The sequence below is a fragment of the Cebus imitator genome, unplaced genomic scaffold (genome assembly GCF_001604975.1).
Source record: "Cebus imitator isolate Cc_AM_T3 unplaced genomic scaffold, Cebus_imitator-1.0 Scaffold285, whole genome shotgun sequence".
Taxonomy (NCBI): domain Eukaryota; kingdom Metazoa; phylum Chordata; class Mammalia; order Primates; family Cebidae; genus Cebus; species Cebus imitator.
This window is the reverse complement of record NW_016107600.1, coordinates 2,592,647-2,606,399: the sequence shown is the minus strand read 5'-3', so window position 1 is coordinate 2,606,399 and position 13,753 is coordinate 2,592,647. Positions and strand designations below refer to the sequence as shown.

Below are 13,753 nucleotides of genomic sequence, written 5' to 3'. Positions count from 1 at the left end.
ATACAACTCTATGGATTGGTGGTATTCTATGCCCTTTTTATAAAGAAGGGAACTGAGACAGAGATGTTAAATAATTTGCCTAGGACTACTCAGGCAGTTAACTTCAAATATAAGTCTGTCGACTCGACCCTCTAATAATTCTATGGACTCTCTAAGCCTACGGTCACCATCAGCACTCCCCTAGCCATGTATTGGCTGCAAATAGAAAAGATAACATGAATATAATCAAAGAATAATTAATAGAGCATAGATGGTGATAATTACCATTTGCTAAATACTTGCTAAATGCTTTAGATGTATTATCTCAATTAATTCACCATGTTAAACCTGAAGGCATTATTATGATTGCTATTTTCAAATTGATCATTACACATTGTGTGCATGTACCAGAAATCATATTACACTCTATAAATATGTACAATTATTATGTGTCAATTAATAAGAATAATAAAAGCCAAAGGGGGAAAGTAGCAAAAATATTAGCACCTATGAAACTATTTTTTGTTTATAAAAATCAAAAACATCAAGAAAACTGAGTATTTGCAGGGTTAATCAATTTAACAAAGGTCATTCGATCAGTAAGTGGCATAGCTAAAGTATTATTCATTTGATTCTAGGGCCAGTGCTTGTAATTACTGCACCAAACTATACTCCAAGGTTATATAGATTTTTAAAATAACCTTAAAAATAGGATGTTTCTATGTTGGTAGATTTTGTTTTCATATTCATAATTCCCCATTAAAACATTTTTCTTAAATTCTGAAGATATGTGAGATTAAAACTTGAAATGGATTTAAGACTTCTCAAAGATGGGCACTTTCAATCAACAAGGCATTGGTCTACAATCTGGCCTATACTATGTGGTCTACCCGGGCAAAGTCTAATAAAAGTTGAGCTTCCATCAAGGGAAAGAGGGCCTTCTTTAGGATTCTATTGCAGAGCATGGACATGAGTCAGCCTGGGTCACAGATGTAAAGGACAATTTGAGGGATGTCAAACAGTAACTCCGCTTTTGCTAGCTCCAACATTGCACAGATATGACATCCTCATATACCAACCAGGCAAACAGCTACTGAGAATCATTTCAGATCTTCTGGATAAATCAACCAGCTCAAATAAATTCTAGTTCTACCAGGATTTGTTTAGTTTCACTAAACTAAACAGATTAGTTTCCTAATATGTGAAGTTGGAATAATAATAGTGACTGCCTTGTAGGAATGGCTTCAGGACTGAGTGAATTAATACCCGTAAGACACTTAGAAATGTGACATTAGGGAGTGAGCACCCACTATCTGCTAGATGGGGTTGTTGTCATCTGTCAGTTTCTATTTGTCCCTCTGGACCATTCTTTGCAAAGTAAAGATTCTTTTAATGTGTCAAATGACATGTGTACATAATCATTTATTTGATATTGCAAAAGACTGAAAAAATTTAAATTATAGGATTTAATTTCATGAATTATATTATTTTAGTATGTAGTGCTAGCCAGCTATAACAAAGAATTAAGAAACTTTTGTTAAAAATACCCCAAGATTTGTGCTTAAATGTAAAAAAAATGCAGAAATGTGTTGTATTGTTACCACTTGTAGAAAAAAAAATTAATATAACTTAATATTTGTACCTAATATTTGTTTATATATCCATAAAAGGTCTCTGATAACTAGTTTCTAGTTAAAGAGTGGGAACTGGAAGATGGCAGATAAGGGTGGAAAGATAACTTTTATGCTATATTTTTGTTTCTTAAATATTTTAAGCCAGGTTCTTGCTTTGATTAACTAACTTTTCTATTTACATTTATTATTAACAACATTATTATTATTATTTCTTTATTATCACCACTTTAAGCATGCAAGAAGGGACTCTGGAAGGTTTTAACTAGAGAAACCTGAAAGAAAGAAAATCAAGAGAAGGATTGCCAAAAAAACATATTTCATAATTTTTTTGAAAAGTTGGTTAGCCCACATCCTTTGGATAATAGCACATCCTTTCCGTTTAAGTGTGATTTGATAGCTTAGACTGCCCATAGCCCTGTAATCTATAAGATTATTTTTTCTCAACTGTAGATTTTATAGCTGGTTATATGAGTGGCAGAGACCAGTGCTTCTAGACTTCTAACCACTTAGTTTAGACATTTCAAATATTCTAACATGATCAATTGAATTAGGGGATATGTCCTCCTGACAGACCGGTCTCTACTTAGCTAGCTGCTTGTAGGACATGGAGCCCAAGAAAATGAATTAGCGAAGAGTGAATGAAAGTTTTGAAGACTAACAACACAATACAATGTCTAATAAGACTTACAGCTTTATTTCTCCTAGGAAAAGGGGAGGAAAAACAGTCATGTTTTATACAAAATATTTAAACAATTGTTTTGCTTTATCTAAAATGTCTCCAGAAGAATGAGACCACACTAGGTTGGAGAGTAGGCTCTTTACAAGCTATTGCATTCCTAAATTTTAATTCAATTATAAAATCCCTCTGCACAGTTTCAGAAAGGCCTGACTCATGGGTACCATACTCCCCAAAGGCATACACAGCAGATTACTAAAGAGTAACTCTGGCTCATCTTAGACTAAAGAAAAGAATCTAAAAACATTAACTTGCATAGCCATTCAAATTATTGCTGCTTTTTATAAAAATCATCACAGAGGTAATTCTCTACTTTCTCCTTTCCCCTCACTCCAAAACTCAGCAATTCCTAGCAAAACTGTGGGCTGCTTTCCAAATAAAATTTTAGGGAGGGTTTGCAAGCACATCTATGGGGCCAAAGGAATTTTTGTAGAAGAAAGAGAGAAATAAATTAAATAAATAATATCTAATAAATAACTCAGACAACATTGATTATCTACAAACTTAAATGCCAGAAAATGCTAGCTTCAAGGATGGGCCCCTCCACAGCCCCTCACAAAAGTAAATGCAGTACATACTCAGAAAGCACATAGTATGGCTCTACAAGTCATTTTACTTGCCTATTTCCTGTAGAGAAGATTGTGATAAGGGGGAACCACCTTGGTGGCTGATGGAGGTTAAGATCTCTCTCCAAGGCTACTTTCAAGTGAATTTACAAACCAGGGGTGTAAAATATAGCAGGGTAAGTGCCGCGAGCAAAATGGAGAAAAGTAACTTATGCTGTAAGGAGATAATAAATAAGACAGGTAGAAAGACAGTTGGCAGATTTTAGGTGATAGCTGAGCTATAGAAGATGACATACTAATCTGTGTTATCAATTTTTTTATTGCCTCTATTGATGTACTCTGCATACTAAACTTATCTTCTCTGGCAGGAGCAAGACCTAATCTACTATCAAATAAGCCGTGCAGGCTCTGGTTTGGCTTAAATAACTGGCCTGGCTGATTGAACAAGATAGGAAAATTTCTTAGGTCTCATTTTCTGAAAAAATACAAATTTGATGAAGTTAGTGTTGATATAAAGGAAACAGGAGTTACATAAAGAAAAATGAACACTCAGCAAATTAGTCTAAACCTGGATGAAGACATAGTTGGTAAAAATATTCACTGACCTTGGATTTCATTTCTGCATCCCTAAGTTTGATCACTTGAAATTTCATCTACAATGTGTAATAACATATTCTATCTTAGAAGTGAGGAAGAGGTAACACTTAGTGCAAGAGGAGAGAGAAGGAGCTATATATACGTTGGGAAGTTTTAACCTGGGTCAGTAAATTGATTGGTGCTTGTGCTTCTGGAAAATATATTGGTGTGGACAGAGGTGGATGGTTTTAATCACATTTAACCAAATGAAATTCATCTTGCTAAAAAGAAAAATCCATTGGTTTTCCCGTGGGCAACTGTGAACTGGAGAGAGTTCCTGAACTACGGTATTTAGTATAGCCAATAGCTATTTTATTGCTCTTAAATATAAACCTGTTTTGTGTGCTGATCCTAACAGCAACACCTGAGCTTCAATCAGAAGTTCCAGAGCCCTCTGGTTATGGAGGTAATGGTCTAGAAGATTTCTCTATGTCCCATTAGTCATGGGAGTTTGAAGCTTCAGTGACTTGTTTGCCCTGCCTCTGGTACTGAGAAAAACGGTTTTGAAATATTTTCAAGAATAAAGTTGGCATGAGGCCTCTATTGTGGTTCTCTATTATGGTCCTTCAAATCATAAGGAAGATATGTTCAACTTTTAGTCCAATAACAAATAGAGTTAATCTCTTAAAGAACATGTTTTGTTCTTCACAGTGACAGCGTGTTAGACTTTTAGCTTCTAGAAGCTATTTTTCAATAGACACGAAGAAGTCCTATCATTAAATCTAAACAAGCTTTTCATTGTGTGAGCTAAGAGACATGCACCTTGTGTTCCTTCTGGTAACTCAATTTGATTATTCTATGCATACTATTCCTTTCCTATTATCACTCTGTTCTTTCAGTTGCAAGAAATTTTGAAGAGTGATCACCACAGTTATAGAATTTCGGAACTGTGAAGGACTTTAGAAATCATCTGGACTTAGAATGATTGCCTCATATAAATGCAATTTGTTTATTTACAATTGCTAGTAAATAAACAAAGGCCAGAAATTTAAAATTAATTGGCATAGACTAGGCAATGAGTTTTTGGCACCACTGGAATAGGGCCCAGTTCTTCTGTTCTACTTTCACATGGTTATTAAATCAACAAATATTTTCACTTGAGGACCCTATGAAGAAATCAATGCAATGTGAGAAGATGATGAGAAAAGAGGTGACAGGTAAAGAAAAGCCTAAATGGACTAGAACTATTGTTTGATATATATCCATAGGGATCTTTTAAAGTCATTGTATCTTTAGCTCAATCACTTGAATTATGGGAAATGTCTCCACGTCATTCTCTGAAATGTTGAAGTTACTGCCTCACTCACTGAAGACTGTATTGAGTTGGGTCCCAATACCATGATGGGGGTAGGAATCATAGGACATGTCTATAGGGACGTCATAACGGGAGGTACCAGCCTGAAACGGAGTTGAATGCACATGCCCTGAGCTTAGACTTGCAGAAGGGTAATGTGGCATGAAGCTGTAGGATTTTTCTAGGTCTGGAGATCCATCTTGCTTCAAGGAGAAGTTCCCACTGATGCTCAGGGGTGGAGTGAGTGGGCCCTCATAAGGGGGTGTACTGCAGTCAGGTAGATGACTCCCAAAGGATGATTCTCCCAAACTCTTGAATACTTGTGGCTTGAGATGAAGGAGATGTGTTTCCATATGGCCGTAAGGAGGGCTGGGGAGCCCCGGAGACTGATAGTTGAAGTTGTGGACAGAGATGGCAGAGTCACAAATAGGAGATTTATCCTCATGCTTCTCCAGGAGGACAGGCTGAGGTTGGAGACATCCAGCCACCAGGTTGCTTGTGGGCTGAGAAAGCCCTTTACAGAGCATCTCCACAAAGCCTTTTCCTTCGGGTGTTTGGCCAGTCTCCAAGACTTCAGACAAAGCCCAAATATAGTTCCTGGCCAGTCTAAGAGTCTCTATCTTGGAAAGTTTTTGGGTTTTGGAGTAGCATGGCATGACTCGCCTCAGGTTATCCAGGGCATCGTTCAGGCCATGCATCCGGGTCCGTTCTCTGGCATTGGCCTTGACTCTTCGAGCTCTGAATCTCTCAAGGCGAGCTTTGGTCATCTTCTTTTTCTTGGGACCCCTTCTCTTAGGTTTCTCCCCATCTTCTTCCTCTTCTTCTTCCTCCTCAATACTGTCATGCTCTTCAGCTAAGCTGCTGAGCATCCCGTAAGTACCTGGCCTGCTCTCTTCCTCCTTCACCTCATTTTGGGAGCCCAGACCTTTATCCATCCAGGATGGTGTGTTGACCAGCTCTCCCATCTCCTTAGATTTCACATAGGTTTTTGCCATTTCCAGACTCTGGAAAAGGGAAATATCAAAAGTTAATTCCTGTGAGTACCCGATTTTCTTTAAAACGAAACTTTCTTTTTATATAATTATCTTGTCCAAGTCTTCCATTCTCAATGACAAATCCAAGATTCAAAGAAATGCCCAGAATACTCCGCTAGTTATGGCAGGTTATAAGAAAATATACTGTAGAAAAAGAAAATTGACTTGATTATTAATTGTAGTGTTAGTGCCTCTTTTTATTCTTAAAATTTTTTATCTCATGAATATTTTATACAAAAATGACTGATATACCAGTCCAAAGAGATATTTTTCTTTCTTTCCGGAATCTAGAACATAAAACAGGAAAAAATGAGGTGAGTATATAAATTATGGTTCAAATGGAGACATTTCTGAAAGTGAAAGAGAGCACTAAAATAAGTATATGTGTATAATAATTATTGTTATTGCAAAATAAAAAGCCCATCAAATAGTCAAACAAGCACACTGTTTTATATTTACACCATACAAAATAAAAGACTGTAGCAAGATCATTCAGACTACTTTATATGTGTTCTACAAAAGACTACTCAACCTGTATTTAGAAGTATTTCACATCCATCTAGCCTATAATATCCCATGTTTCTCGCCAGTATTGCTAACTGGTGGCTCATTTCCTTCAAGTTGTCCATGACACAACTGGCTGGTCCAACACATGACCATCAGACATTACTCTCACCATTACCAGAGGAGCATTCTGTTTTTCAATAAGCACTTTGTGTTCTGCCTAGTGTGAGTTATGTTAGAAGTGTTAGTGACATGGAGTCTTGAAAGGATCATGAAAAGAAAGGAGGGTTATCACTGATCATCTTTCAAATTTGCCCATATGTTAAAGTGAGAACTCTGCACATGCATCTCACACCATCAGACAAGACCATGCTAGGAGTGCAGCCAGTGGTTGCCCAAACCCATCCAAGCTTTAGTGCAATTGTTATAATAATAGTTATAAAATCTGGAACAAATGCTAACCTAAACAGAACATAGTGACTACTAACACAAGTGAGGACTATTTCAGGCAAACACAGAAATAGCCTGACTACTTTAATTCACTTGCCTAACACACTGTTTAATCAGAATTTTGTATGTAAAATTCTCTATTTGAAAACCAGAAGAGACCAGTGATTTAGTAAACATTTTGCATTCAATTCTGGAAGAGTTTGAATTGTTTAAAAACTTGCTAAGCAATTTTTAGGCATATGGTTTACCAAATAAAAGTATCTGATAAGCTCCACTGGGGCATCCCAGTTTACCAGCTACTCTGAAATATTAAACCCACTATCACCTTTTAGTATGAGAAAGGGGAGAATGTAATAAATGTTTTCTATTCTTTGAAGCTTGAGCCTCAAATCAATGAACACAGGGATTAGTACATAGCTTTTAAAAAATAAAGATATATTATTTGATTTGTTTCTGGTAATTGGAGCTTGTTTTCCTTGTAACCTCATTTACCTCCTATAAATAATTAATGTCACTGCATTGCGAAAACAGCCTAGGTTTCATGTTAATCAGCATGGAAATCATGTCAGCTTGACTTACTCACTTAATAAGGCTTCCTGGGTAAGCAGCTTTATTGAAAACACACATTGGAACCTATTGGTCAACTGGCTGCCCAGGCCAACTCAGAAAATCCCACTTTTAATATGGATGATAGAGCTTGTGTGCTGAGCTGCACTTCTAACTCAGGCAGATATCCAGAGGGAGGGTAAAGAACCTAATTAACTTTCTGTTAAAGTAACACAGCTCTTCCAGAGGCAGGTGCACTCTAAGGCCAAAAAGGATGGAGTGGGCTTGGGAAACCTAATGCTCCCCATGTAATTACAATAACATTTGTATAGCATTTAAACTGTACAGAGCACTTTTGTATCCGTTAATTGTATGTTTCTTATAGCAAACCTTTGGGGAAGATAGAAATTGTTATGCTCATTTTATACTCAGGGTCACTGTGGGTCAGGTAGTTTAGGTGATGCAAATGCAGAGACATAGAGCTGGTGGAACAAGACACAAAATCAGTTCTTCTGATTCCAAATCTTAGGTTTCTTTTTTTTCTTTTCCTTTTTCTTCTTCTATCACAGCTACAGGAAGAAAGAAAGGCACTTTGGCTTCAGGAGATGTACAGTAATAGAACTAAGTCAACAGGGGTTGCCATTATACAAAGGGTGTCCTTTGAGGTGCCTTATAACACTCATATTTCAGGATTCCTTCACCTTTCAAATATTTTCCTTGTTGCTTTCACCCATATAGCCCCCTTCCCTCTCTTTCTTATCCTCCCCCTTTTTCTCTTTCTCCTCATTCTCTTATCTTCATTATCATCATTATCATTGGCTCATACTAACATTCATGAAGAGGAGAGAAGGAAGGAAAGAAGGAAGATGCAAGAGAGGAGAGTCTCCCGAATTGCCCCTGGATCTGAATACTGTCCTAGCTGGGGGATTTAGCCTTCTTCACCATCCCTACCTCTGTTCCTCCAGACTCTTGTTAAGATCTGTCAATACTCACGTTCATCAAAATAAGTGAGAGTGAGAGGATAGAATAGACCACCTTTTACCTTTAACATATTTAATGGTTTTTGTTGGAGTCAAGGAGCTGCTTTCAAATAAACTTGTTGGTATGTATGAAGAAAAAGAATCAACTGGCTTTGGCCAAAATAACGAAAACGTCAACCAGTTTTCTTTCACCTTTGTTCTCTTACTAATAGTAGGAATGACATAGATGGCTCCAGTTTAACTTCCTCTGTTCTCATAGGTGCTGATCCATTAACTACCAAGAGAATCCCATGAGTATATAGTATGATTTCAAAAGAATGGAGGCTGGAACAATGCAAATGTGAACTCTTATCCCAATTCTTCTAATTCCTGGGTTGTTGATCCCAAACACATGACATAAAGTTATCTGTTCTTCCATTTCCTCTAATAAAACAGGGCTAACATATGTGTTATGTGATTCTTTTAAGAGAAATAAATACACAATAAAGAATTTTATAGCTGTAAATGCTATAAAACATTATCATTACATTTATTTCCTGTTTATTCTTGAGTTTCCTTATTTAATCTATTCACACACGTTCCCTATTCAAAAATAAAATTGTTTCTCATAGATGAATAATGAAACAGACTGTATTAACTAGTATGTCTCTTATTATCTGGATATTGCCTCTGGTTAGCTTATAAAATCATCTGACAGTTACTCATTAGCCTGTCATTTTTCCCATGGTGGGATGGACAGCACAGACTCCAGTGTCAGATTACCTGGATTCAAACTTCAGCTCCACTACTCACTAGATATATGTACTTAGGCCAGTTTCATAATCCTTATCTGCCTCAGTCTCCTCCTCCTTAAACTGAGAATAATAAAAATCCTATGAGGTGGGATTGTTAGGAGCATAAAATGAGTTGATATATCGGACGCACTTTGAATAGTGTCATATCATCAATTTCATGTAAATACTAGGTACTGTTATTTCTAAACATCACCATGAATTTTTCTGGCCACTTGGACAAGAGTAGGTATAATTAGAATCTGTTATTAATATTGATTTTATGTCAACAAAAGCTAATGGATTCATTTCAACATCTATTTGAAAAAAATTCCCCAATACACCTATTCCTCCAATCTCCTATTGAAACTGAAATCAAAGGTTCTGTTCTGCTGCAGGAGGTGAGGAAACCAAGCCCTATCAACTGCCTCCACTGAGTTGACTAGAACTCTTCCATCATATTCAAGATGCCAGTTAGCTCCCAAACTTTCATTCTACTTTATAATTGGGAGAAAACAGTTGGCTGGACACTCCTATTCACTCACATACATTTTCAGGTTCATAAACTTTTTGTATTGGGAATACAGTTTTCCTACTAAAACCAAATGGCAGAGAGCTCTGAGGATAATATGCATTGTCTGTCAAAGAGAAGTGAAAGCCAAGACTCCTGAAATATAAAGAAAAATGTTTCTCTGACTTTTTTCACCTAAATATTTTCAATGCAGCAAAGAGGTTAACAGGAAAAAAAATAGAAACATATAGTTTTAAATTTGAGTGTTGAAAATGTGTGTACTGTAGTTCTGAGTTTTGATCAAAGACACCAAGGGTTTTCTCCAGATCAGGTACCTAAATCTAATGTAGCTTTCAGCCTGTTAAGGACCCATCTCAGAGGTGTACTGAAAGAAGCATAAAACAGAGACTCTTCCATCACTCACCATTAAATAAGAACATAAAAATTATTTTAATTATTGTACCCTTAGGGAAAAATGAAAATGAGATTATCTTTCCTACATCATTTAGAAGTTTTCATGAAAAACAAGGAGAATTTTCCTCTTTCTATAGGATCCTTTACTGAAATTTCAAGTTTAAGCTATTCTCCTTCATTCAAAATATTTCTCATATTTAAAAAAAATTTTAAATCTGTTCTAGCAAAGTGTTTGCTTAGGCAATGATTGTTACTACCCAATATTTTTACTACTAGGGCCAAAGTCATTGAACATTACTACTATGTGGAGCTGTCCTGGAATTCTTTCTACACTTTTATAAATTTTTTATTTATTATGGAGATGTTTCAACTGATTAATAAAAGGGGAATTCACATGTGGATTTGTGATAGTTAGACAGTGTCTTTTCTCTTAAAGGCTGGTGATAATCTAGTTATCTCCTGATCTGATGACTAAATACAACCGAAAAAGGGGGCTGTCCAGCCCAGTTTCTAGGAAATCTAAGAACTAAATAGACCAAATCCTCTTCCCAGAGTTGCGCAGTCTTGGCACTAAAAAGGCAGAATGCAAACCAGGATGCTCACAAGTTGTATTGCTTGGAAAAATCCAGTAGGGTGTTCTATGCTCTTCTTTACTATTCTGCTATTTCCTCTTTATTAATATGTGTGCACACGTATGTACATGCATGTGCCTACACAAACATTTTGTCTGACAAAGCCAGGTACTACTTCAGGTACCATTGCCTCAGAGCTTAATAGTAAACAGAAGTTACGCAATCCTTTATTTTTCCCTCTATGATCTTCAACATTTTACCTCAGCTTCCTCTGTCAAAAAATGAGGGGGGCATTTTACATTTTATTACTATTTTCTGAATATACTTTTTTTTGTGGTCAAATTGATGGGTGTGAAGCAGAGAAAGTAAAAATATACTTGGACAACCTTTCTCTTCTAATTTCCCATGTGAAAGAGCTGAGGAAAGGGAAATTTCCCCCACCCCATGTCAACTATTTCAGCATTTTTAGTAAACCAAATAGGTAATGGTGAGAATCTATCCCCATGACTTTCCACAATCTTCTATGATTCCTCATTCTGCTTTCCTTTCCCTGCCTCCCCCTCCACTCCTTCCATAGCCCTAAAATGTCGTGAGTGGAGTGGTGGATTAGGTCAATTCTTCTAACCGACTTGCTAGGCCACCTTGGAAAAGCATTAAAATTTTGGGCATTTTCACCACTAGCTAAACAAAAGAGTGGGTTTGACAGGAATTGGGGAAGATCATCTGTAATCTCCACTTCATCAAAATGATTGTGATTGTGTTTTTCACTTTGGTGGCAAGTGCTATAAAATTTATTAAAATTATTTAAAATGCTTATATTTGTCCCTAAGTGTTCCACTCACTAGCTTCTTTACTCCAACTTTCCTAAGTTTCGCTTCCTTCTGCCTTAGCTCAGAAGAGACTTTCCTCACCCCAGCTCTCCTCTAGAGCTGTGGGAAGTTTCCACAGAAAATTTAGCCCCCTTACCACCCCAACCACGGGCTCACCTTGGTCTCTGGAAGTTCCTGGAGTGAACTCTGTGAATCTGCGTCTTAGAGGACAGTCAGAGAAGCCAAGTCTCCTTGACCATCCAGATCGTAGGAGAAAGATGCTTTCAGCGATCCATGTTAAACCCGATTGTTACCTCTTAGAGATTCCACCGGCTCTGGTTTCTCTGCCTGCTTCTTATTCTACTCCTTCCTTGGAGTTCGGTGTGCTCCTCAAGGACGCCTTCGAGCTGATGCCTCGCTGCAGCCGGTTCAGTCGCTCTTCAGTACCTCTTCTCCCTGGTTAGCTCCCCGGAGAGGAGCTTTCAGGACCACAGCCCCTGGGCAGCTCCTGCTCTCTGGCCGGAGCCTCTGACTTGCTGCAGTTTTGATTGCTCTCCCAGCTGACCAGGGAGGAATGATGTTGCCCAGAGTCTAACTCCTCCCTTTCCCCAGCCGAAAAGGCACGCCCACTTCAAAGGCTCCTCTGGCCAGGTCCAGTTTTGCCGCCTGTTTGTTTGTTTAAATAGAGATGGGGGTTGGTGGAAGGAGGGAGGGGGAGGAGAGCTTCTGAAGTTGAGTAGTAAAGAAAAAGAGAACTGGAAATCTTTGTGATTAAAAACGTAAGAAATGGGAGCAGAGTAGGGTGTGCAGAATGGATTTAAAAAAAAAATTGGGGATAGACTTGGAGAGAGAGCTAAAAAGGGCAGATGAAGCTGTTGACCTACCTCTGAAAAGAATCAAAAGGTGAGAAAGATGCGTGTCAAGGATACAGCATCAGTGGCTGCTTCCTTACGCGTGTGGACTGGTGTCTTTGGCTTTTAAACTTCAGACTTCTTAAAGTAGAAGGAAGAAGTATGTCTCTCCCACCTTTCAGCATGTCAAAGTTACTCTCATTTAAAACTTTTAATTTGTGAATATAGATGAAGTTATATCTACATTTGTTTTACTGTTCTTTCAACCGTCTGATCACTTGAAATTTATAAAAACAGAAAAAGAAATTAATACAACCCTTCATTTTAAGGACATTCAATTCCTTAGGTTACAAACTGAGACTGATTATTGTTTTTCAAAAATACATCATTAACCCTCATGTAGAAAAAGTCCACCTGAGTCCACTTGGTGATGAGCTTATAAGAAAAGAAGGCTCATAATAATTCCTAAAACTCCTTTGCTAGTATCAGGTTGAATTAAATTGTTAGAAGACAGAAAGAAAACTGCATCTGGAATAATTTAAATATATAGACATGCATACTATCTTATTTAAAACTTGACCAAGGAAAAATAAATGATTTTAAGCTTAAGATACCAAAGATTTTCTAATCATCTTGTGTTTCCAAGAAGGAAAAAGAAAGGTGCCCAGATTAAGCAATGGGCTGAATGATTTTGAATAAGCCAACTTCACTCTGGGGCTCAGTTTTCGTATCTGTAAAATAAGCTGATTTCTTATGTTTTTCCATCAGTATCTTGATAGAATTCCAAGCTCAAGTTCAACTTCTTTTAGAAATAGACTTGAAGGATAATTCCTCAGGCTTTTTGGCAAAAATTTTTTGTATAAATATTTTTATTTATACACTCCAAAGAGAAAACGGAGTATCCCAGGCTTTCTGAGACTCACTCACTTGGTCTAACAACATAGCTAGCACATGTATCAAACAGAGAGGAAAAACTATAAATGTGCCGGTGTGCAAGGAAAGCCACAGAGGGCTAAAACGAAAGATAGTTTTACTTCCACAAAGTAAAAAGAGTATCTTAAGTTTTTAAATAGTTATTTTTAATTCTGATATAAATGTCATATGACTTTTGTTTTTCACAGAAAACAAGAAAATAAAAATTAACACTTTTTTCAGTTTTCATGGGAAGTTATTTATTTTCAGCAGCTCTTTAATTTTTTTACTTATGTTTAGTATTCCTACCCAGAAAAAAACTCTGCTCAGAAAAATAAACTTCATTTTCACAGTTATTAAACAGCACATGATAGGAATAGCAGGTTTTTAAAAAACAAATCAGAACTCACCACTCCTTGGCCACAGGAAATTTATCTATGAGGTAATTTACGTCTAGGATAGAGGTGCTTAATCATTGTTCAATGAGTGCTTATTGAATGAATTGATCTCCTGCTTTGTGTCTTCAAAACCTTGTCCATGGATATTTAGAAGTTG

At 37.0% G+C, this 13,753-nt stretch overlaps 1 protein-coding gene across 2 annotated transcripts; it reads right to left on the bottom strand.

Annotated features, from left to right (window-relative positions):
• Positions 1 to 2,286: 2,286 nt before the first annotated feature.
• NEUROD4 (neuronal differentiation 4) lies at positions 2,287 to 12,096 on the bottom strand. Of its 2 annotated transcripts, none has more exons than XM_017501900.2 (2): positions 11,750 to 12,096; positions 2,287 to 5,849 (listed from the first exon to the last, which is right to left on the bottom strand). In XM_017501900.2, exon 2 carries the CDS (start codon positions 5,838 to 5,840, stop codon positions 4,851 to 4,853), a length of 990 nt encoding a protein of 329 aa, XP_017357389.1. In that variant the 5' UTR covers positions 5,841 to 5,849; positions 11,750 to 12,096; the 3' UTR covers positions 2,287 to 4,850. The 2 variants fall into 2 exon arrangements, with proteins under 2 accessions (XP_017357389.1, XP_017357388.1); XM_017501899.2 differs by having other exon boundaries at positions 11,613 to 12,094.
• Between the last annotated feature and the right edge of the window lie 1,657 nt (positions 12,097 to 13,753).